The sequence below is a fragment of the Siphateles boraxobius genome, unplaced genomic scaffold (assembly GCF_051911475.1).
Source record: "Siphateles boraxobius isolate OS27281-9 unplaced genomic scaffold, OSU_SipBor_1 46, whole genome shotgun sequence".
Taxonomy (NCBI): Eukaryota; Metazoa; Chordata; class Actinopteri; order Cypriniformes; family Leuciscidae; genus Siphateles; species Siphateles boraxobius.
This window is the reverse complement of record NW_027509097.1, coordinates 7,145,380-7,168,538: the sequence shown is the minus strand read 5'-3', so window position 1 is coordinate 7,168,538 and position 23,159 is coordinate 7,145,380. Positions and strand designations below refer to the sequence as shown.

Sequence of the window (23,159 nt, the reverse complement as noted above, 5' to 3'; positions counted from 1 at the left end):
CAATTTGGAAAAAACACAAATTGCCCCTTTTTTTTTTTTACACATTATAGTCATATTTATTTATCTGAATTTTTCTATTTTTGTATTACCCCTTTTTTGAACTTCTGTCCCCAAATCTATTGAAATATGCACATTTCATGCACATAATCATTCAAAATGATTTTATTGGTTCATTGGCTTTTCTTTTTTTTTATTCGGGAATGCGCATTGTAGTGATTCATATTTTGGAATGACTACAAATTGCATTTAAAGTTTTTTTTCCCATCTTTTTCTTTTTTTTTTTTTTACTTTCTAAACGAGAAGCCTGAGAAGCTTTCCAGACCCCATTTCTATTTGAGAGAACAATGTAGTTACAACATTTTTATTTTGGAAAGAATTTTTTTTTTTTTTTTTTTGTCAATTTTGTTCCTACTGAGAAATACACATTAAAACATTATGGTTGCCTCAATATATGTATATTTTTTTGCTCAAATAATAGAACGCCACATGAGTTTGAGTCCTAGGGAAACGCATTAACTGATAAAATGTAAGTTACTTAAAAAAAAAAAAAGCATCTGCCAAATGTCTGGGGTCAGGAAGATATTTCTTGATTTCTGAAGGATCATGTGACACTGAAGACTGGAGTAATAGCTGCTAAAAAAAAATCAGCTTTATCACCACAAGAATAAATTACACTTAAAAAAATATATTAAAATAAAAAACGGTTATTTTATATTGTAATAATATTTCACAATATTTCACAATAATATTTCTGATCGAACAAATGCAGCCTTGGTGAGCAGAAGAGACTTCTTTCAGAAACATCAGGACAACTTTCCGACCCCAAACTTTTGCCTGGTAATGTAAATGTAAGGAGGTCAGTCGATGTTTTAACATGTCTGTGAAGTCATTGACCGACTGGACGGCAAGGCAGAAGACTTCAGTCTGGGAGAGGGCCACTGTGTCCCTTTGTGGTGAGTCCTGGCCTGCTTGGCTAATTAGTGTAGTAATGGAGAATATATAGAAAGGTGAGGAGAGCATTACTGCCTCCTGAACACACACTTAATACCTTTACCCATCTATTGAAGAGAAGGAAGGTTGTCCAAATGAAATGGACTGCTTCTTTTCTTCAGTCTATGTTTAATGTCAGTCTGCACGCACACCAGCTGTGTGCAATAAGCAGTGTTGTTATGAATACTCTTATACTTGCTGATGGAACTCTATTAGAATCCCCCTGTTTATTTGGCGGCTCTGAATCCGGAGAAGTCTTGTTATGAAACTCGTAGATAGATAATCCAACCTTGTGATAGTCTAACCCACAGGGTGGTCATTAATAATAATCTATGGGATCTTATCTCACTTAATAATGCAATTAGTGGCTAAATGCATCGACTTGAGCTGTAATGTTTAGGGTCCGCAGTTCAGGGCAGGTGTTCCATCATCCCTTAATGCTCTGACAATTTACTGTCCATGAATGAGATTCACAACAGCGATCCTCTGGATGTAAACGATAAGCGTGATTTGTTTGCTGAAGGGCGACGCGTCACGGAAATGTGGATTCTTCTTGTTTTCTTGTCACGTTTATTGATTACATTTTATAATATGAACGTATTGTGCAAAACACTCCCAGGCTATTCCCCTAATAAATTCCCCTGACCAAGGTCGTGCATTGTGGGCAGATCATGAGGTATAGATCAGCATGGCCGTTCTATTTGATGTATTTCTCTGACTTGTTATCTCTCTAAGCATCTGTTTCTTGTTACAAAGCGATGGCATAGTATCTGAAATGGAGACAGAGTTCCTAACCATCCAGTTATGAGCATCAGAGGTTATTATTGATTACCTGTCTACTTTGTTATCCGGAGCCCTTTGTTTCCTCAAACTCCCCTGTTCCGTGGCACTGTGGCATTACAGCGGGTTAGAACTCTCTCATGAGCCGTTCTGTTATCATACAGTAGATATTTATTGTCTCACATACACATAACACTGCCTTAATGTGACATTGATTTCACAGAGCATGTTGGCTGTTTCAGTTCCACTTGGCTCCTTAAAGGAACGGTTCACCTTGAAATTCTGTCATTGTTTACTTTCTTCAGTCTGTGCAATAAAATTATTGTGAATGAGCTTGAGCTGTTAGATTAAAAAATGACAAAAAAACACCATAGATGTATCATAAAAGTTGTCAACATGACTTCTGCGCTATATTTCAAGTCTTCTGAAGTCATACGATTGCTTTTGTGTGATAATCAGTCCAAATTTTAACTATTTATTCATTCAAAATTGACATACGCACTATCACTACTTGGCATGTCCGTGAGAGTTAGAGACGTACAGATGTCCAGTTTTTAAATGAATCATCTTTTCAATTAATCATTTGAACCAGTTCACAAACTGGTCTGATTCATTCACAGAAGTTCAACTCACTTACTTAGTGGTCCGGTCACAACAGTTAACCTCTTGGAGTGGAACTTAAATTTTGGTCTGACTTGACTTGGATTATAGTGTACAGACAACTTTTATAATGTTCTTATAGTATTTTTTATGCTTTTTAAAGCTTGGCCTCCCCTGCTAGCCATCTTCTTTGATTTTATCCAAGAAAGTTGCTAAGGCTTTCTGCTAAATATCTTAGGTATTTCACAGAAGAAGAAAAATGCGTTCAAGTTTAGAGAGACATGAGGGTGAGTAAATAATAACGACATCTGCATTTTTGAGTGAACTATCCTAAAAGCATGTTCACTGAAGGGTGCATTGCAGTGTTTGTGAGAGTTTACAAACTCAGTAATGGTAACTTAAACACGTCGTGTTTCTGGATGCTGCTCTACATCAAAACCTTCTGCGCGTGATTCAATATAGCAAAACATATGGGGCCAATGGGTTTTATGAACCCCCGCCAAGATGAGAGAGACTGATCGAAGATCCCCCTACCCGTCCAACCCCCCCCCCCCCCCCCCCCCCGACCCGCCCGCCAGCCGCTCCCTCCGCACGACCCTGAGCGGAAATGGCTTTAATCTGCGTTGTCGTAAAAAATGAGGGTCGAGGGAGAGAAGAAAGAGAAAACAAACTTGTTATTCCGGCCTTTCCCTATTACTGATGTCTTGGCCTGGCATTGTCAGACAGGCAGGTGGCACATTATGCCAGTGGAGGAGAAGTACCTGCTGGCAGAGCAGGCAGGCAGAAAGAGAAAGACTGAGGGAGAGAACAAGAGTGAGGCGGTGGAAAAACAAGAGCTGAAAAGAGAATGATGGAGTGCATTTGAATGGTCAGGTAGTTAATGCTTTATGAGATTGGGCCGAGGAGGTGGTGGAATGCAGTGTGAGCAGTATTACGCCACATAAATCTGGAGGCCTGCTTTCCCTGCCTGCGTTTGCACTTAATTACCTGAGCCCTGTGCATACCTATAGCTCTTCCCTAATGGCCAGCTCTCATAGCCCCTCTCATGCCACAGGCCACAGAGGCCATTTGCACTCTGTGTATGTGCTGTGTGCGAGGCAACATACTCCATATACCAGTTGATTTAGAAACAGTCCTGATATAACTTTAATATCTCACAAATGCATAATTATTTCTCATAATTGTATCTTTATATTTCACTAATGCATATGTATGCCTTGTATTTGACTTTACGTCTCACATGTACGTTCACTTCTCATTATTGTGACTTTAAATCTCACAAATGCCTATTTAGTTCTCATAATTATGACTCTATATCTCACAAATATATATTTGATCATAATTGTAACTTTATATTTCACAAATGCATATTTATTTCTCATATTTTTGACTTTAAATCTCACCAGTGCATATTAATTTATCATATGTATGGCTTTAACAATTGTATATTAATTTTTTTTTATATAATTGTGACTTCAAATATCACAAATGTGTATTTATTTCTCATAATTATGATTTATATTTCACAAGTACTTTATTTCGAAATTGTGACTACATCTCATAAATGCGTTTTATCTAGTAATCGTGGCTTACAAATCTCACAATAGTGACCTTTTTGTTATTTTGAGTATCACTATGTCAGTACTCAGTAATAACACATTTAGGAGTGTTACTTGGATTGAATTCTCACATGAAATTATAATTTATTGAATTCACTCCTTAATTTGTCACTCAGTTTGAAACATACACATAAAAGTTAAAGTTGGCATGTTGAGTAAATCCCCCCTAAAAAAGTTGTGGCAGTTCTAGCTATTTAAAATGTTATAGCATGAACGTTATAGTGATTGCTTCACTTTCTAATTTAACGGTCAGCAAATGTATTTAAAAAAAAAAAAAAAACAAGGCTTGTATGCCTGTAATTAAAGGAGGTGCCCTACTCAGTTGTCCCATAAGCTGTCTCGTCCAGGTCAAGTTTGTTTGGCCTCTCAGGGAGGCGAGATCAGAATTTCATGCATAAGATGCCTCCTGTCACGATCCCTGCTTTTGAGCTGCCCGTTATGGATTTAACGATTACCCTGGTGCACGCGGTGCCTTCAAACCCCAGGATCCGTGTAATGCTGCCATCTTGAACGTCTCGCATTGACCTTGGAGATTATTGCTGGACTAGGCAGCAGAAAAGTTATGCTATATCTTAGTCAGGAGCTGTCTTCTATCAATGAGATGCTGTGTTGGCCATCGATCGGTTCTATACCAGGACACAGTGCTTGATTGATGCTTGGCGAGTGGCTGGCTGGCCTGGAGGACAGCCTTGGGAGAAAACAGAGGCACTCGGATTTTCCGCACCTAAAGTGTAATAGCTACAATGATTGCGTATGCATGGATACTCTTTGAGCTCCAAGACTCCCATTAGCCCTTTTTATTTGGGTTATTATAGGTTTTGATCTGTTTTGTTAAGGTATGGTAAGACCTCTTAACTTTAGGCTTTCTGAGGACGTGATAAACCGGTGTGCTTCAGACTCTTCATAAATACCTCATCATATCTTTTTCAGAGATGGTACAGTAGGCATAAATTATACACTCCCTACAGTGACCTGTGTATCTCCTTATAAATAACTTACTACCTTTCCCTTCCAAACGGTTTGGTCCTTGATATATAATGTTATGAAACCAACTTACATCCTTTCTTGAGAGCTGTCAGAGTGTCAATCAGTTGTGGCACCAAGTAATGAGTTGCATTATCAAGGTCTTCCAGAGGTCCTTGCAAAGACGCTTGTGCTAAATAAACTACACTTTCGAAGAATAGTGGGTCAGAGTTGGTGTTGTGCGTCATTCGTAATTGAATTGAGAATTCCAATTCATTTCTTGAATTTAAACTGAGGTAGAAAAAAGGGATCCATGCAGATTTGTAAGAGGATTAACTCTTTCTCTGCCAATGTTTTTTTTTAAGTTACCAGCCACCGCCTTCGTTTTTTTTTTTTTTTTAAATGGTCATGGCCTCCAGAATAATTTGTTGGATGAGAACATGCAATATATCAAAAGAAAGAACAGAATCTCTGCTTTTAAACAAATTAAACCCCATTTTATTCTAGCTTCATGGTTTCTTTTTCTTAACACTTGAATGTGGGTAAGTTTCATAAAAAAGCAACATTTCGAGCTAAAAGCTGAGAAAATCGCATTTTTGTCAAAGACAGTGTAGAGATGGGATTCAGAACTATCATCAAAACAAAGATGGAGTAGGCTAGATCAAGTCCATCAACCCCTCCAAAGCTTCACAGTCCTATACCTCGTCCTGGATCAACATTTCATTTGGCAATTTTGATTTATATGCTGTTTAATGTTGAGGATTGCGTTGTTTTACATATAAATATGATTACGTATGCTATTGCTTGTTTCTGTTTCTTCTTCACCTGTGTTTTGATCAGGAGATTCAATACTTTTTCAGAAGATGCGTAATAGACGCCCCCTACCATATAACAGTGAAAACACGGAAAGCCAGAAATTTCTGTCAATGGGAAAGAGTTCAAATCAGACATGGATTGATCGATGGATGGTTTAATGATTTTGAATAGAAGTTGTTTATTTGCACCCACTGCTGCTGTTTATGGGTTTCAATGCGTTTTTTTTCGTTTTGTTTTTTTGTTGTTGTTGGCAGATCACGTTGATGTATTTGTTTAGAACTGCATCTGTGAGTTTTCTGGGCCTGAAACATCAAACACATTCACTGTCATTGGCTGATTTTCAGCCTGCATGAATTGTACTGATTTTTGGATGAGATGTAACATTGAAATTCCTTTTGTGATGCCAGTCAGGACGTGTCACAGTCATTTAATTTTCCAAAGCCTCCAGCTCTGGCACAATTTCCAGAAATATTAAAGATCTAAAGATCACTTTATCTTTTATCTTTGAATGCTTGTGCGTGTTTGTCTGTATGTTGGTCCTGCGTGACCCAGGCCTTGTTAAGGGAATGCCTCCATGTGGTCGGTTCACAGGAGAACACAGGTTGTCAGTTCAGGCCCAATCAATCAGCTTTGATCTTTAATAGACCCTCTCCCCAAGCTCCTCAATTAGACCTCCTATGCTGGATTTTCCAATACAAGGTATCCTGAGGCTAGCAAAGGGATCACACTATTTGTGACTTACACACAAGCACACACATACACGGTCACATTCATTCGCACACATTCAAAGGCACTTTCTCCATTAAGCACATCGAATGTGACTGGTTATATGTGTGCATTTATCATGTGTTAAAAATCAATGCATTGTAGTGTATAGTGGTGGTTTTCAACTGGTGGCAGGTCGAATCTGGTGTGTGTCTAGAGACATATACTGTATTATGACAAATATAATTTATTTGTTTATATATTTGCACTACTGTTAAAAACGTAGGTCAGTGAGGTTTTTTTTTTATTATAAAAGAGTCCTAAAAAAGTATTATGGGATCCACAAAAAAAAAAACCATTAATGACACTGTTTTTAAATGTTTTAATTTTTTTTAATGATATTTCACAATATTACTGTTTTTTAAAGTGGCCCTATTTTTCTTTTTCGAATATTACCTTTAATGCAATGTGTAATGTAGCTGTCTGTGAATGTAAACAATCTGCAAATCTGTGAAGCCAAAAGTGCACAATAAATAAAGTTATTGTCTCTCAAAAGAAAGGATTCACTGTCAACCACCTATACGAGTCGTCAGGAATCTGAATCCCTCTTCCGTTATGGCTACAGGTCACTGGGTAACACGTTTGCCTAATGCCCGCCTATGTTCTACATTGTCCGCGCGCAAACACCTTGACCTGCCATCAAGCACTGTAGCTGGTTGGTGTTGTTTAAACTTTGATAAGACGCTGTTCCCTTCTCTGCAAAAGCAAATTCTCTTTGTAAACACATCCAAAGGATAAGGATGTGAACACTCCTTGGTTAAAATAACTACAGCGATACAACTGTAGTATAACCTTTTGACCATTGCTTCTCAAATCCCCAGGTCTAAATGGGATTTACAAAACACTTATCCATTAAAGATAGGGCAGTACCCACTTTATTTGGACTAACTTGCTCCTCAGAATCACAACCTGTAAGTATTATTAGTTATTGATGTATATATTTTCTACTGGGTATTCAAAATACATATTTTATATTGTGTAGGCCTCCAATTAACCAGCTAATTATTACATTATAATGGTCTTACTAAAATACTTCTGCTAAGCAGTTGTGGGCCACTATTACATAAAACTGTCTATTAATGCAGATTGCCTGTTGTTGTTGTTGTTACTACTTTGAGTAAAGATAAAGGATGGAGCAAGATTTGTTTTACAAACTTCAATGTTACATCAGTCATCCACGTTAATGCTCGGCTAAGGTATGCGCTGTTATTGATATAGTTCTAGCATTTGCACTGCAATAAATTAGAAATATACAAATCGGTTTGTTGATGGACACACACTTGTTAATGCTGATGGTGAGGAATTACAGTAACAACATCTTACAATGTACGTCAAACCAAGTAGTGTTTCACTGAGAAACGTCCTGCTCAAGTCGCCCTTGCGATGGAGGTTGGGGTTGAATAACTAGTTTTTCCAATGTTTCATAATCGGACTCTGAGATTGATATGATAAAACTGTCGCCATCGTTACGGTCTTTACATTGTGTATAATCGCTGAGCTTTAGGAAGCCTCCGGAGCTGAAATTAAGTTATGGTAATGGTTGTTTTGCTTCCAAAAGGCGGGGTAGACCAATCGGTAGACGATAGACCAATCGGTAAGCGGTAGACCAATCACAACAGACTGGGACGTCTGGCCAATCAGAGCAGACCAGGCTCTCAGAAAGGAGTGATTTAGAGAGACTGAATCTTTGGACGAGCCGTTAGAGAAATATTGAAAAATGTTGTGATGTGCAATTTTTATTATGAGAAAATAAAAGTGTTTTTTGACCTTTGATGCATGCAAATCAGTTGTAGTGGACCTCCAAAACAAAATTAGGAACCTTTAGAATAGCATAATAGGGGCATTTTAAATCAAGTAAATGTAGCCTTGGTGAGCATAAGATACTTCTTTCAAAAACATGTTTAAAAATCTTGCAGACCACATTGTTTAACCTGGTAGTGAATATACCGTATTTTCCACACTATAAGGCGCACCGGATTATAAGGCGCACCTTCAATGATTGACCTATTTTAGAACATTAACTGTATATAGGGCGCACCGGATTATAAGGCGCATAAGATACTGCAGTCAAACGTTTGACTGGGTTTGCGTTATGCATCCACTAGGTGTGCTAAAGGGAATGTAGCGAGTGCGCGGTGCCGGAGGCGAGGCGTTTATTAGTAAGCGTGAGCGCGCTGGGGCGGGCACGTAACTTACAATCGCAGCCTGACTCATACGAGTATTCATGTGCGGCGGCTCGCTGACAGCAACAGCTGGCTGTTTTGAATGAGGTTACTGTGAACGGGGAACGCTTTATGAACATTCTGTGACGCGCGAGCAGCGCCGGGGACAGTGTGTCTGTTCGTATGTCTGTTAGTAAAGGCTGATTAATACTTCTGCGTCGGACCTACGCCGGAGCCTCTTTGGTTTTAATTTATACTTCTGCGTTGTTGTCCGCTAGGGTTGGGCGGTATTTCGGTAATATCGTATACCGCGGGGTCTTAAAATAGCAACGGTATCAGTTTCAATACCGTCATTACCGGCACTCATATATAATATATAAATATCATTTATTCAATGCCTAAAAATGCTTATGTAGTTGTCATCAAGTGACAGTGTGGAGGAGAAAGAGAGAGAGAGAGAGAAGCGAGAGGCGGTAAATACTGAGGAGGCAGTTTGTAAATGTTGCAATAAAAAAGGTGACCGCGAGAGATGGAAACACCTCTAACCTAATGTTGCATCTCCGAAACAACCACCCACTCACTGCTGCGAGGATGCATTTTGCCCCGAGTTCATTAAATAAGCGCATTAGTTTATATTTGTTAAAATATTATAATGTTGTTGTTTTTTACGTTGATAATGAAAACTGAACAAAACGAAAAGAAATAGGCCACTCGCTGATTAGATAATCCATGATGTGCATTTCTCTCTATGCGCGTTCATACGGAAATGGCGATCATCAAATTAAACGAAACTATTCAAAACGAAAAGAAATAGGCTGGCCTAGTCTCTGATTCTGTGATCCATGATCTGCATTTCTCTCTATCGTTCACTATGGAGATGGCGATTCGTCAATTTCTTTAAACGAAACAATTCAAAAGGAAAAGAAATATAGGCAGCATACTCTCTGATTAATCCATGATGTGCATTTCTCTCTATAGGCGCGTTCACTACGGAGATATCAATCGTCAATTTCTTTAAACGAAACAATTCAAAACGAAAAGAAAAAGGCTAGCCTATACCTTCTGATTATGTAATCCATGATTTGCATTTCTCTCTATATATGCGCGTTCACTAGGAGATGGCGATCGTCAACTTAATCTTTGCAGCACTGACAGAAAAGTTGTATTAATAAAAATCAGTGGACGCTTGTCACCGGATTTACAAATGCACTTCTTGCTTGTTGCTTGTTAATTTAATTTAAATTTATTAATAAAATGAATACAATTGTCATAATTAAAATAATTAAATATGATTAATTGTCCCATTTTTGCTCATTTATAGATAGTATTTATATCTACCACCCCCTCAGCACCTGGGTTCAAAAATTATTTGGCGCCACCATATTATAACGGCCCACGTATTAAAAATAGTCGAGTCTAAATAGGGCTACGGCTGACACAACGTGCACGGGTTGGCCTTGATATTTTTTTTTTTTTTTTTTTTTTTTTTTTTTTTGCCCGATCTGGTTTTCAGTTACTGAACGGTGTAGCCACAAGCCAACAGTTTTGTGACGCTGTTCGAGCCTTATGTCATAATTTTTAATTAGTCACGGTAATACCGTATACACCGGTAAAATAGAGAGGAGGTTTGACGGTATCAAAATTTGGATACCGCCCAAGCCTAGCGTTGACACGCAGAGGGAGCATGTGAAACCCGAGGAAGCGGTTTGAGCAGACCAATCACAGCGCTTGCGTCCGCGTAGAATTGACGCGTTGTTACATTTTTGGAGAGGTGCACGTCAGGGTACGCCGAAGGGTACGCGCGCTACGCACAGCCTACGACGTAGCTACGGCGTAAGTTCGACGCAGAAGTATAAATTGGGCTTAAGAGTGAGCGCTCGTGAGCAGGCACGTGACTTACACACATAACCTGATTTATACGAGGTTGAACTGGCTGTGTGACAGAGCGGGCATAAGATGGACACGAGCGCGAGCGAATTTAATAACGCGGAGCGTTATTAACCAATTGGTCCAATTAACCAATTGATCCATATATAAGGCGCTCCGGATTATAAGGCGTAAAATACGGTAGATTATTTTATTTTTATTTTCAATAAATATATCATCTTTCTTTAAACAGGAATAGATGTTATAGCGAATATATTATTATATATTCTATATTATAGCGAATATTAATATTAATTGTCACACCATGGTCTCCACCAAGAACACATGTCGAAGATGATATGATTCAAAAGTCTTTAATAAATAATCCACACAACATAATTCAGGAGAGAGCAGGCAAAGTAACAGTAGCCATACAATGACGAGCAATGACGTGCACAGACCTCCTCGGGAAGGGGCGGAAGGATCAAAAATGGCCCAAAAAAGAGAATTTCCTTGTTTTTTTGTTTTTTTTATCCTTTCTGTCCTTGACATTCTATGAAAAGACGTTGATATGATTAGAATGTATAACACATCAAACGAAAATAGGGAAATGATGATAATATTACTAAATATGATTTACTTTAACAAACAAAACGGTGAGAATCAAGAAGTTAATTATGAGGAATTCATGTTTAGTTTTGTTAATGTTGTAAATGTTATGTGTGTATTATATGCACGAAAGTGTTAGCTGTTATAAAATCAGTAACACTTTACAATAAGGTTTCATAGTTAAATTTGTTAACATGAACTAATAATTAACTGCACTTCTATAGCATTTATTAATCTTATTTAATATTAATTTCAGCATTTAGCCTACTAAAACATTTAAATCAAAAGTTTTATTTGTTAACATTAGTTAATGCACTGACTGTGACATAACATGAACAAACAATAGTTGTATTATTATTAACTAAGATTAACAAATACAGTAACAAATGTGTTGCTCATGGTTAGTTCATGTTAGTTAATAAATGAATAATAAACAGTGTGTTACTATGGAATCAAAGATATAAATTCCTTACAATTTAGAGCTGGACATGGACTTAAGATTTCATTTCACTAGATGTATTTCCCCAAGCTAATAACACTTGCTATATACACTTTTATTATAGTTAAGCATAACTTGCATGCTGCCACAACTTTTACAGAAGTTTTCCTTATTAGCTTAATGTTAAGCTAATACGGATAGCGCTACAAAGGAAACTCCGCCTACCCCTTCACCTCCGCCAAATTTTTTTTTATATAATGTATATATATATATATATATATATATATATATATATATATATATATATATTGTTAGTGGCAATGGTGTTTAAGTGTATTGTTATTTATTATAATTGTTATAATTATTATTATTATTATTTACATTTATCAGAGATGGGCACAATACATTTTGAGACAAAAGGAGCAGGGGCTTGAACCGGGCAATACAAAAATGAAAAACAAGGACTTAAATACAAGGAACAAACAAAGGGAAATAATTAGGCTACTACTGAACAGAATAAATGATCAAATGAGTAACCATAGTAACTAACAACGAACTCAGGCAGGAAAAAGCCAATGACAGAAAACAAACTCAAACAGAACATAACTGTGACACTAATAAAAATTGCCACAGTTTATTTCTTGTATTAAGCTTGTAAATTCACGCATTTGCTAAACAAATGTCAAAATTTAGTTAAACGAAAAAAACAAAGGTAACTGATTAATCACTGATTGCAAAATTGTAATTATAAGATGCAATAAGAACTGTTTTTTTATATATATTACATACAAAAAAAATTTAACAGCACAATTCCATACAAAAAAAAAATAGCCTCACCCTGTCTATTGTTTTCATAATTCAATATTATTTCTTTTTATTTGCCTTTATTGGCCATTTGGAATTTATGTCTATATTTTTAGGACAGGTGCAACTCTTTTTTTTTTATGTACATTGAGCTGCCCAATCTATATTAAGTTTAGTGTTTAATGTTACTATAGCAGTTATATTGTCACACACTATTTATTCCCCTAATCCAGTAGCGAGTAGATTCAATATATGCTTTCATCACCTTACGACATTCATTTCTCAGTTACTGTCATCCACAGAGTTCACATCCTCAGAGTTCACACACACACACACACACACACACACACACACACACACACACACACACACACACACACACACACACACACACACACACACACACACACACACACACACACACACACACACACACACACACACAAAGAGAGAGAGAGAGAGAGAGAGAAACAGACAGTAAATGAAAACTGACAGAGGAGTTTGAACTCGAAGACTCTGTGACTCTTGACTCTTGGGAATCTTCTGGCAGCTGTGGGTGACAAAACAGAGAAGATCAAGAACGAGCGGCAAATTTCCAGTTTTCTCGAGGAAAGAATCCTCACTAGCATACAGACTACACTTGCAGCTAGTCTTATTTCTTTCTTGGTGTTTTCTCTCCCTCTAAATCAAGTTGCAGCACTTGCTATACAATATAAATGAATCAAGTCTGGGAAGGTGCTTTTTGATGCTTTTGAGTGATTGTTGGGGAGTGATACAGTACGGCTGTCAGAAATATGTCTATGTCTCTCTGTTTGTCTCTGTATCCAGGCGTTTCAGCTGTGTGGATAGACATGTACGTTTGTTGATTGTTGTGCATTCTGGCTTAAACAAGAGGGTGCCAGAGGTCCCGAGAAAAATTTCTCTATTCATTGTCAATTATTCAATCATGTGAGAATTATTCTATTATTTGTCTGCCAGTATAAAGTAGAAGGAAATAAAGTAATGTCTTTGAATTAACTTTAGATTATCAATTTATTATTTGGGTACTTTCTCAGTGAATTTTCTCATGTGTCACGTGAGGGTTCTGTTTAGTTTGTATCTCCCTAGTTTTACCTGGGTTAGTTCTTGTTTCCATTGTCCCTGTTCATTAGTTGTCATGGTTCCTCCTAGGTTTGTTTCCATAGTACCTAATTTGTTAATTGATTAACTCCACCTGTCCTTTGTTTTCTCCTTTCACTTAGGGCCCTTTCACACCTACCTTGTTTGGTCCGGATTTTCTGACTTTTCAGTTTGATCCGAATCAAAATTACAGGTGTGAAACCTCCCCCGGACCACGGTCAAGACCAAACAGTCGAAATTTTTCGGAGGATTGCTTGCAGTCTTCTCCTCATTTCTTGCCGGCGACGATAATATGTTCGCACAATGAGGACGTTCATTTGGCGAATTTGAACTAGCCTCAAATATAGTTGGTGCTTCAGGTAGCAATGCCGTAATAATAACAGTATAGTGGCAACAATATGCGTCTCGCATTTCATTCTTATCAAAGTTTTTTTTTTTCTTGTCCAAGTTACCCGCCGAAATGAAAACACGCTGACGTCAGACACACGTCGGTTTACAAACCAGTCAATGTCAAGATGCAGCCCACATAGATGATAACGACAGGACGCAAGTATGTCATGTAAAGTTCTTTAGTGCGCTCGCATTATTGCAATGTGAAACCCAAGCAAAACTTACCGAATGAACAAAATGTATAAAAACATGAACTTTGGTTCGGACCTTGGTGCTGACTTTTTTGGTGTGAAAACGCCCTTAGAGAACGTTAACACCATAACGATGTGCTAAAAAGTTTTTTGGTGCATTAACATTGTCAAAACAATCCCGTTCACATGAATCTGCAAAAACGCTGTTATTATGCCAGGCCAGTAGTTGGCGATGTCACTTTGTAAAGAAACACTACACGCCTATAGACTGAACAGGTAATACGCATACACAAATGTGCTTTTTTTTTTGTAGCTTACATGGAGATGATTTTGGTATCATTTACAAAAACTTTCACTTTGAAATCCATATTCAAAAGTTTGCATTTTCAGGCCCCCAACTAGTTGTTGTCATGTAAATGACGGCCAAAACACATACAAGTTTTTCAGTTTTTAGTTGAAAATGATGTCATGTAAACTAATGAAACCTTATTGTGAAGTTACCATATAATATAATATCCATTTTTCCTTTACTATAGACTATATTCAGGCTGTTGTTGTAAATCTTAAAAAAGAAACTGCAGTAGCAGGGACAGTGAGGGTCTCATTGGGCTAGACGTTTGCTCAGCTCATTTGAGATGTTTGGTCACTGATCAAAGCAACACTCATTTTGGTGGTCTGTGCACACAAATCTGAAGCAAGTGGAAGAGAGAAAGAGCACACGGGAGGGGGCTTTCCAGCTGTCTCTGGTGACATGCCAGGTGGGATGACATGGGGCTCTGAAGTGTTGAGGGGGAGAAGCTGGCTAGGGACGAACCTGCGGAATGGCACACTGGAGATATGCAAAACGCTAATGATCCTAGCCCTCCCCCTGCCGGGACAGTTCTCTTTGCCAGGCCGCTCCAAGTGGTCCTTTCCACTGGGGATTCTCACCAGCAGGCCCAGGTATCCATGATTGCTTTTTAATGTGTGGCTCTTGGCCAATAGGAGCAGGGATTTTCATCAAGTATGACTGCAGAAATATTAAACTAGCCTGGGATTATTTTTCAGTCACAGTCCATTAAACTGTAGGGGGAAGTGGAGCCAGGAGCTTGCTCCTGCCTGCACAAGTTAGGCCAATTAGGGTTCTAATTTTGTATTAATACGCTGCAATGTTAAATAAACATGCAAACAGCTTTCGTGTTGTATGCCAATTAAATGCTGTTTTATTTGACTGCCACTTTAATCAGGTGGCTGCACAGGGGGAGGATATGCAGTTTAATTAAATTGTATTACTCTGCATTTCATGTCAAGGCTCTTTTATGATTTCAAAGTAATCTATAAGGACATCAGCCATTGATTTACTCATATTTTAATAAATTATGCCGGGCTGTACCATCGCAAAACTCTGCACATGGTAGAATCGTAAAGCAAAAGGGCGGAAACAAAGAAACGAGCAGCGGGCGCGAGTCATTTTTTATCACACGGCAGAACGGCAACCCCCCACAAACAATCATCTCCCAACGATGGCAGGGAGAAAGTTTCAAAAGCTCATTTTGCCCGATTTTATCGCTTCTCCTGTTCCATCAATATTGCCTTCTGGTTGATTTTTAATTTCAGGTTGGAGACCTCAGCATATTTAGTGCTCGGCTGATGACATTGTATTTATTTAGTGTTCTCGTCAATAGCTCGCTCAAGTGCAAAAAGTCCCTCCCCCGCTTTTGCCGGGTTCTATTCAGATAAGTCAAATTCTCAATGCGCATACATACAGACTATCTGCATTGTGTTAGTTCTTTGCCGAAGAGTATGTTCGTTTTTCCCTCGTCATGATTCCATGTGCATATATATATATATATGTGCATATATGTCCATGTGCATATGTTTGGTTTTTCGATTTGAAACAATGATTTGCTTGAAAAGTGTGCTTGCTTTAAAAGTATGACACTTTGTTTGATATTTTGCTGTGTAATGCAATGACATTTATGCATTGTTAAATGTGGCACAAGTGCCCAAATACCTTTAGGGGCCACTGTAAAAAAAAATAACTACCCACTGCACTGCAAAATATCAAAATCTTGCTCTTGTTATTGCCAAATGAGCAACAGGAGTGACATAATATCTGCCTTCTTCCGGCTGGAAGCTTCCTCCCACAAGCCCTTTAGCTCTGGCAGTGGCCATCCTGTCCTGGGCCTGTGCTTCCATTAGCCATACTGACCCGGATCTGTTCTGGCATCGCTCTGAAACTAGACCGGCGGACTTGGCCCTTCCTCTCTGTGGGGCAGCTCTGTCAGGACCTCTGTCCAACCCAAACACACCAGCCACACCAGCCTGTCCATATGGCTTCTCCATCCTGCCTGTTTCTGAGCCAGAGCCTGATTCACAAGGGCTGGAGAAAAAGAAGTCCTCTTCTTCCAGAGCCCTCTCCGGGGCATCACAACGCCTCTCCAAACGATGTATTCATTACCCCCTCCTGTACCCTGGGGATGCTCAAAAGCCTTGTTTCAGAGCAGGGAGTGTGGCTGTGTCTGTTTAAACACTGCTCCAGTCCTACTTAATCATGTGCAGTTGGAGGGGCAGTCCGTGCCGGCGCTCTGATTAATACAGCATGAAGCTGTGGCGGCAGACATTGCTGCAAGGGACGCAAGGCATTAATAACCGCATACTGCCACTGTTTCAGACGCTACCTCCGCCTTCCTGAAGTCTAGAGAGACTATGCGTACAAACACACAAATACCAACTCATGTAGGCTGGACATTGCAAATATTGTCATGGGAAGACTGGCCTAGAAATCCATCTCTGGTAATTGAATTAGTGCACAAATATTGATTTTTTTTTTTTTATTCATACAATTTGTCAATCAGTCTTATTAGGACTAATCATTAGCATTTCATAGCTTCACAATAGTGAAACATCAAGGTCATAATCATTGTTGTCATTATCATTAACCACACTATCACCAGCACATGGACCAGAACAAACCTAAAGAAACAATTTTTCAGGAATCTTTGATGAATAAATAAGTTTAAAACAGCATTTATTTTAAATAGAATATTTGTAACATTCTAAATGTCTTTACTTTCCCTTTTGACCAATTTAATGCATCCTTGCTGCAGAAAAGTATTAAATTCTTTCCCCCAAAAAAAATCATACTGACTCCAAACTTTTGTCAAAAAACGGCTAAAGACACATCTTTTTCATCAACACTCGACCCATTAATATTAGCACGTATAATTCTATTCTTAAAAAAAAACGTTCTATTTCAGATAAACACTGTTTTTTTTTACTTTCTAGTCACAAAAGAATCCTGAAAAAATGTGTACACTTTTCAACATTGATAATAATATTAATTGTTCCTTGTGCAACAAATAGCATATTAGAATGATTTCTGAATGATCATGTGACACTGAAGATGATAAGGCAATGATGCTGAAAATTCAGCTTTGCCAACATATATATACACATACATATACATATATGTATATATACTATATATGTGTATATAAATGGGCACATTCTGGCTTTTAAATGTTAGTGGAACTAGGGCTAGGATTCCAAACACGTTTCAATATTTGGTAAAACTTTATTTAGATGGTCCATTTAAGACATTCAACTATAGCTAACTTTGCAACTACATGCCAACTAACTCTATAATATTAGTAGACTGTGCTAAATATCTTGTAACACTTTATTTTGATGCTCCCCCAACAGACATTCTACTGACTACAAGTAACTTTGCAACTGCATGTCAACTTATTCTACTCACCCGAACCCTAACACTTCATGCTAACCTAACTACAGTCTACTACAGTCTACTAATACTCTAATGAAAGTTAGTTGACATGTAGTTGCAAAGTTACTTATAGTCAGTAGAATGTCTAAGGTGGACCATCGAAATAATTGTAACCCAATATTTAATTTGATATCTATTCTTTGGGTTAAATTATACGAGGACCCTTCTAATTTGATACATTTGTTTCCTTCCAAACTATATGTAGTTCAAATGCTATTTATTTAACGGATCAACACAACCAAATGCTAAAGATTAAAATAAGCTTTAAACTGAATGTATTGTGCAAACCTATGTGTACAAGCAAAACAAATAATTATAACTGTGCTGAATGAAAAAAAAATAGCAAGATTGTGAGGGCTTTTATACAGTAGGGACAGTCATGTGGTTCATTCCCGAATTTGAATGAATCAGTTGAATGAATGATTCAATGACTCACCCAGTCACTTGCCGCTACCTACTGGTAATTCTTTCAGATTTTTTCTGAATCTACTATCTCATAAGATGAAATTGTTTGTGAATCAGACTTACCTATTTGCAATATTTTGAATTAAAAAAAAAATGTGTTGCGCTATTTGCGCTGTATGTTTTAATTCACCAAAAAGAACCAGTTCATTATAGTCTTTTTTCGTGATTCACACCACCCTTGTTCCACTTTGTTAGTTTGTGCAGCATGTGACGAGAACTCAGCATTGTATTTTCTTGCTATAATTTTGTAGTACACATTCTTTTTATCTCATTCCATTCAGTTCAGATACCAAACTCGGGTTAAATACCCACATCTTGCCATAGGATCATATATTTAACTGTGGGGCTGCTTGTGTTGCCGCTGAAAAGTAGTGCAGGAAACTCTGGTATAGAATAAAAATATCTATTGTGGGATTTTAAAAATCGATATCAAGATAGTTAAATGAGGATCACAATTAATTGGCAAGTCAATATTTTTACCCAAATGTTTGTGGAATATGTCAATGGATCTTTGTTTCCTCTGCCATGACAGCTGTGTGAACTTGAGATTATTTTGTTTAATGCAATTCATACATGAACGTTCGTTTTTCGGTTAAAGCCTCTGTAATGGGATATTATTTCCACTTTTATAGAGCCATTGTATATTGTAGATTTCTATTTATGTCTCTTCCCTTATTATCATGTTATCATGGAAAATCTAGAATCCTCCACTCTCGCATCACACTTGAGATTGAAAGCCGGGTGCTTCCCCACAGATTAGGCAGGGATCGTTTACGGTGCTTATTGTCATCCTTGCAGAGAAACGCGAGATAATATAGTCTCAGTTTCAACCTAAAATCCTCCATTCATCTGCATGAGTGCGCAGCGACGAGTCGACAGACCCTGGGCCGAGATGCGCTGATGGCAGATTTAGATGTGATGACACTCTTTTCTCCCTTATTCAAACTTGTTATCACCCACTATTTGTGTCACGGTTATCTCACACACTGTTTATGACAACTTTGACATTTCGCTCAGTTTTTAAAGCTCTTGTCAAATTTGCCAAACTGTCTCAGAGCAGAGTGAGATAGAGTGAGTTAAGGAAAGGTTGTCAGAGAGAGAGTGAGAGAGTGAGAGGGGGGCTTTAAAGACAAAGCGCATGAGGGAAAAACAGGGGAAAAGAAGAAAAAGAGACAGGGAGATAGTGAAGCAGCCTGGGGGGGTTGTTGTAATGTATCTGCAGTGTAGCATGTCAGTGCAGCTTTCCTTTACTGCATCCTCATCTCGACGTCAATAATTAATCACAGGTGAGGCGTGGTGAGAAACATGCCCACGGATGCCAAAGGAGCTTCAACCGGTGCCAACAGACAGCAGGAAAGCCTCAAACACAGTGACAGCCATCCCTCCCCGCATCGAGTCTCACCTTACGGGCAGGTTCCTGTGATGCAACACCGGTACGCTCTGAATTACATCACCTGCAAAAAGAGCAGGAGCGCCATTCGGCCTCCAAAGCTACGGCGAAGCGGCACGCCGGCTGTTTTATTGCTAATTAGGCCATATCTTTTTATTTCTATACACCAAAAAATCAGCCACATGTATCATGGATATAAATGCGTTATAGTTGTGATCGATTGGCTGGAGCGCGGCCCTGTGGCATGAATATTCATGGGGTGATGTATAGAGAGGGAGGGAGCGGCATTGGAGGCTCGTGGTGTGTGATCCGTGGACTTTACAGTCACCGCCGGGTAGCCTGCGGCTAGCAGCCACCATAAACAATAACGCAAGGCCCATTTATAACACTAAAACTCATGTGTCGCCGCAGCCACAAAGAGCACAAGTGACATTTTAATGGGCCTTTTTACTTTTTGTTTTTCAATAATGAATGCATGGCTTGCTGTGGTGCGCTCCACAATATGCGCTTCACTATTGTTTTGAGGCGTAATGCAGATTTTTGCTGTACTTGGCATTTATAGGGAATAATTTAATACAATCTTCGCGCGCGCTTCCCTGAGACCGCCTTCCAAAACTGGGGGAATGGAGAATTTTCTTCTTTTTTTTGCCTAACTGATGTGATGTGGTGTATGTGTGTGATGTCAGAGTCATGTTTTCTTTTTGCCTATGTGAGTACTGATCAATGTGTGTGTGTGTGTGTGTGTGTGTGTGTGTGTGTGTGTGTGTGTGTGTGTGTGTGTGTGTGTGTGTGTGTGTGTGTGTGTGTGTGTGTGTGTGTGTGTGTGTGTGTGTGTGTGTTACCCAAAGGAGGTTCAATGCAGCTGTTAGTTTGCTTTGCTGTGTAAGCTGTTGATCACATGCCAAGCACTTTCCCCTCACACCGTGCCACTCACACACAGAATGATGGGCACTAAACAGAGAGGAGGAGTGTTCATGGATGTGTTCAAATTTTCAAAGAAATATTTATGTCTCTCTTACGTTTGAAATCATGTTAAATCAAAGAATACATTTAATTTTTTTGTTTTCTTTATTTTTTGCCTCCTTCCTTGTTTCTTTCTTTTTGTCCCTTCCTTCCTTCCCTCCCTCCTTTCTTTGTTTTTACTTCCTTTCGTAGGGCTGGTTCAAACAGAACGCGTTTAAAATGCTGTTAGAAACGCGTTTTTTAAAAGTTGAACTTATGTTAACTTGAGTGTCGGGGTTTTAGAATGCTGTGTAATGCGCGAGACACTGCGAAAGACGCGAGACACGAGTGCAACAGTTAAGGCATTTGTCCCCATGTTTGCATTGAAAAAACAATGGAAAAGTAGCACAGAGGAATGAAAAAACTTGTTCTGAGTGAACTGCCCTCTACTGCATTTGTTTTCCTTCCTATCCTCCTTTCCACCCTTCCTTTTCTTCCGTCCGTCCGTCCTTCCTACCTACATATTCATTTTTTCCTTCCATTTTTGCTTCCTTTGTTTTTCCTTTCTTATACTTTTTTTACTGCATTTGTTTTTCCTTCCTTCTGCTTTCCATACTTCCTTCCATTCTTCCTTCATTCCTTCTTTCTTTTTTTTCTTCTACATTTTAGTTTTTCTTTCCTTTCTTGCATCCTTTGTTTTTGCCTTCCTTCCTTCCTTTCTTTCTTTCTTACTGCCTTTGTTTTTCCTCTTTTCTCCTTTCCACCCTTTCCATTTCATTCCTTCCTTACTTCCTTTTTTCCTTCCATGTTACCTTCCATCCCAACTACATTAAAATTTTTCTTTCCTTTTTTGCTTTCTTTGTTTTTCCTTCTTTCTTCTTTACGTCTTTATTTTTCTTTACTAACTCCTTTCCATACTTTTTTTCTTTTTTTCTTCCTTTTTTCCTTTCTTTTCCTCTTCCTTCCTTTTTCAATCTTTGTCTTTCTTTAAGTTCCTAGTCATTGTATATTGTTATTTAACCTATTCCATATTTCTTTTTTTCCCCTCTCCTTCTATAGAAACGAAACCAGGAAACGGGCTGTGTAAAACAGGAAGCATTGCTCTCTTTGGAAACGTAGTGTACAGTGGGCTGCTGAACGATCACTTCTGGCATTTCGGGGTGCCCCTCGTCACAAGACTGGTAAGTGGATGCCCTCGTTGTGTTTTCCAGATTGTTGGCATGGTTGGCACTGCCTCTCTGCTCCCTTTGCCACCTTAGGATCTCCCACTGGCATTTGGGATTTGGCATCATTTGTGTTTTGGCTAGCCAGGACTTTTACCAGAGTTGAGTTTTGATCTCCTTTTTTCTTTTCTTCATTTTTTTAAGGTCTTGACATAAGGGGGGACATAGTTGTGCTTGCACAGTGAAGTATTCATAATTACAAGTTACTGTATATAATTACTCAATAGAAATATTAAATTATGGCTAGGCTTATTTAGCTTTCTGCTCTGACAGCTACACCTCACCACAGAGAACAGCAGTGGAAAGGGAATGGGGCTGATCTTGCAGGCTCATGTCATGTTCTCCTTCCTGATTTCCCTGTCTATCATCTTTCTCAATGATACAAGATCTAAATGAGTAGATAATGCATTGGCATATGATGTGTCTGTTTAAGAACTGAATATTAGTAGGCTACTCAAGTTTTAATTAAACTGTAATCTTAGAGCATGTCAGTGCCTCTGTCTTATTATGAATTGATAAATATTGATGCTCCGTCTTCCTCAGAAATATGTCAAACAATATTAGCATACAGGCAGGGAAGGACTGGGAGGAGGCAGAGCTGGAGCAATTTACTGCTTATACTCGATTAAGATAAAAAAGGATTTGGAGGATCAGAAGTATAAATCTCTGAGGGTAACTTGTTTTTCACTGCTTTCCCAATTGAGCGTGCAGACGTGTTTCAGATGAAAACTTTAACAGCAGAATTGGATGTAGTTCAACTGCTTTCTTCAGAGAGAATGTAGCATCATTTGATTATATTTGGAGTATTAAGATTGTCTCTTATATTAATATGATTTTTTATGATTGTTTTTAATTTATGGCAAAGCACAAATATTCTTTACCATTCATGAACTGGCATGCTGCTTAAATTAACGTGAAATATCTACTGTGACATTTTTAAACATCTGTTAGTTTGCATCTTAATTGTTGAATGTCAAAGTGTTTCACATGTTCGAAAACATTAGTTTGTCTTTACTAAGGGGTCAGGGGTTTGATAGTTATCATGGCCCAGCTATCCCTTGCTAGTAAATGCTGATATTCTGTTGACATAAACATTTTTCTTCAATGACTGACAATTATAAGTAGCTATGTATAATGATTAAAAGTTTTTAATTTGTTGTTGTTGTTTTGCCAGCAACATAAATAAATTATATATTTGAGTAGATTTTATTTTATTTTTATTTATTTTTTTGCTGTAAAAAAAAAATATATTTTATTTAG

The 23,159-nt window shown here is 38.2% G+C and overlaps 1 protein-coding gene across 6 annotated transcripts in view; it reads left to right on the top strand.

The window, feature by feature from the left end:
- Positions 1 to 23,159, top strand: part of rbfox3a (RNA binding fox-1 homolog 3a) — a 441,507-nt gene that overhangs the window by 263,218 nt on the left and 155,130 nt on the right. For all 6 annotated transcript variants that reach the window (XM_077200542.1, XM_077200545.1, XM_077200544.1 and 3 more), the window contains one exon: positions 21,736 to 21,857. In XM_077200542.1, coding sequence (XP_077056657.1) covers positions 21,736 to 21,857 — 122 coding nt within the window. The remainder of the gene's footprint in view (positions 1 to 21,735; positions 21,858 to 23,159) is intronic.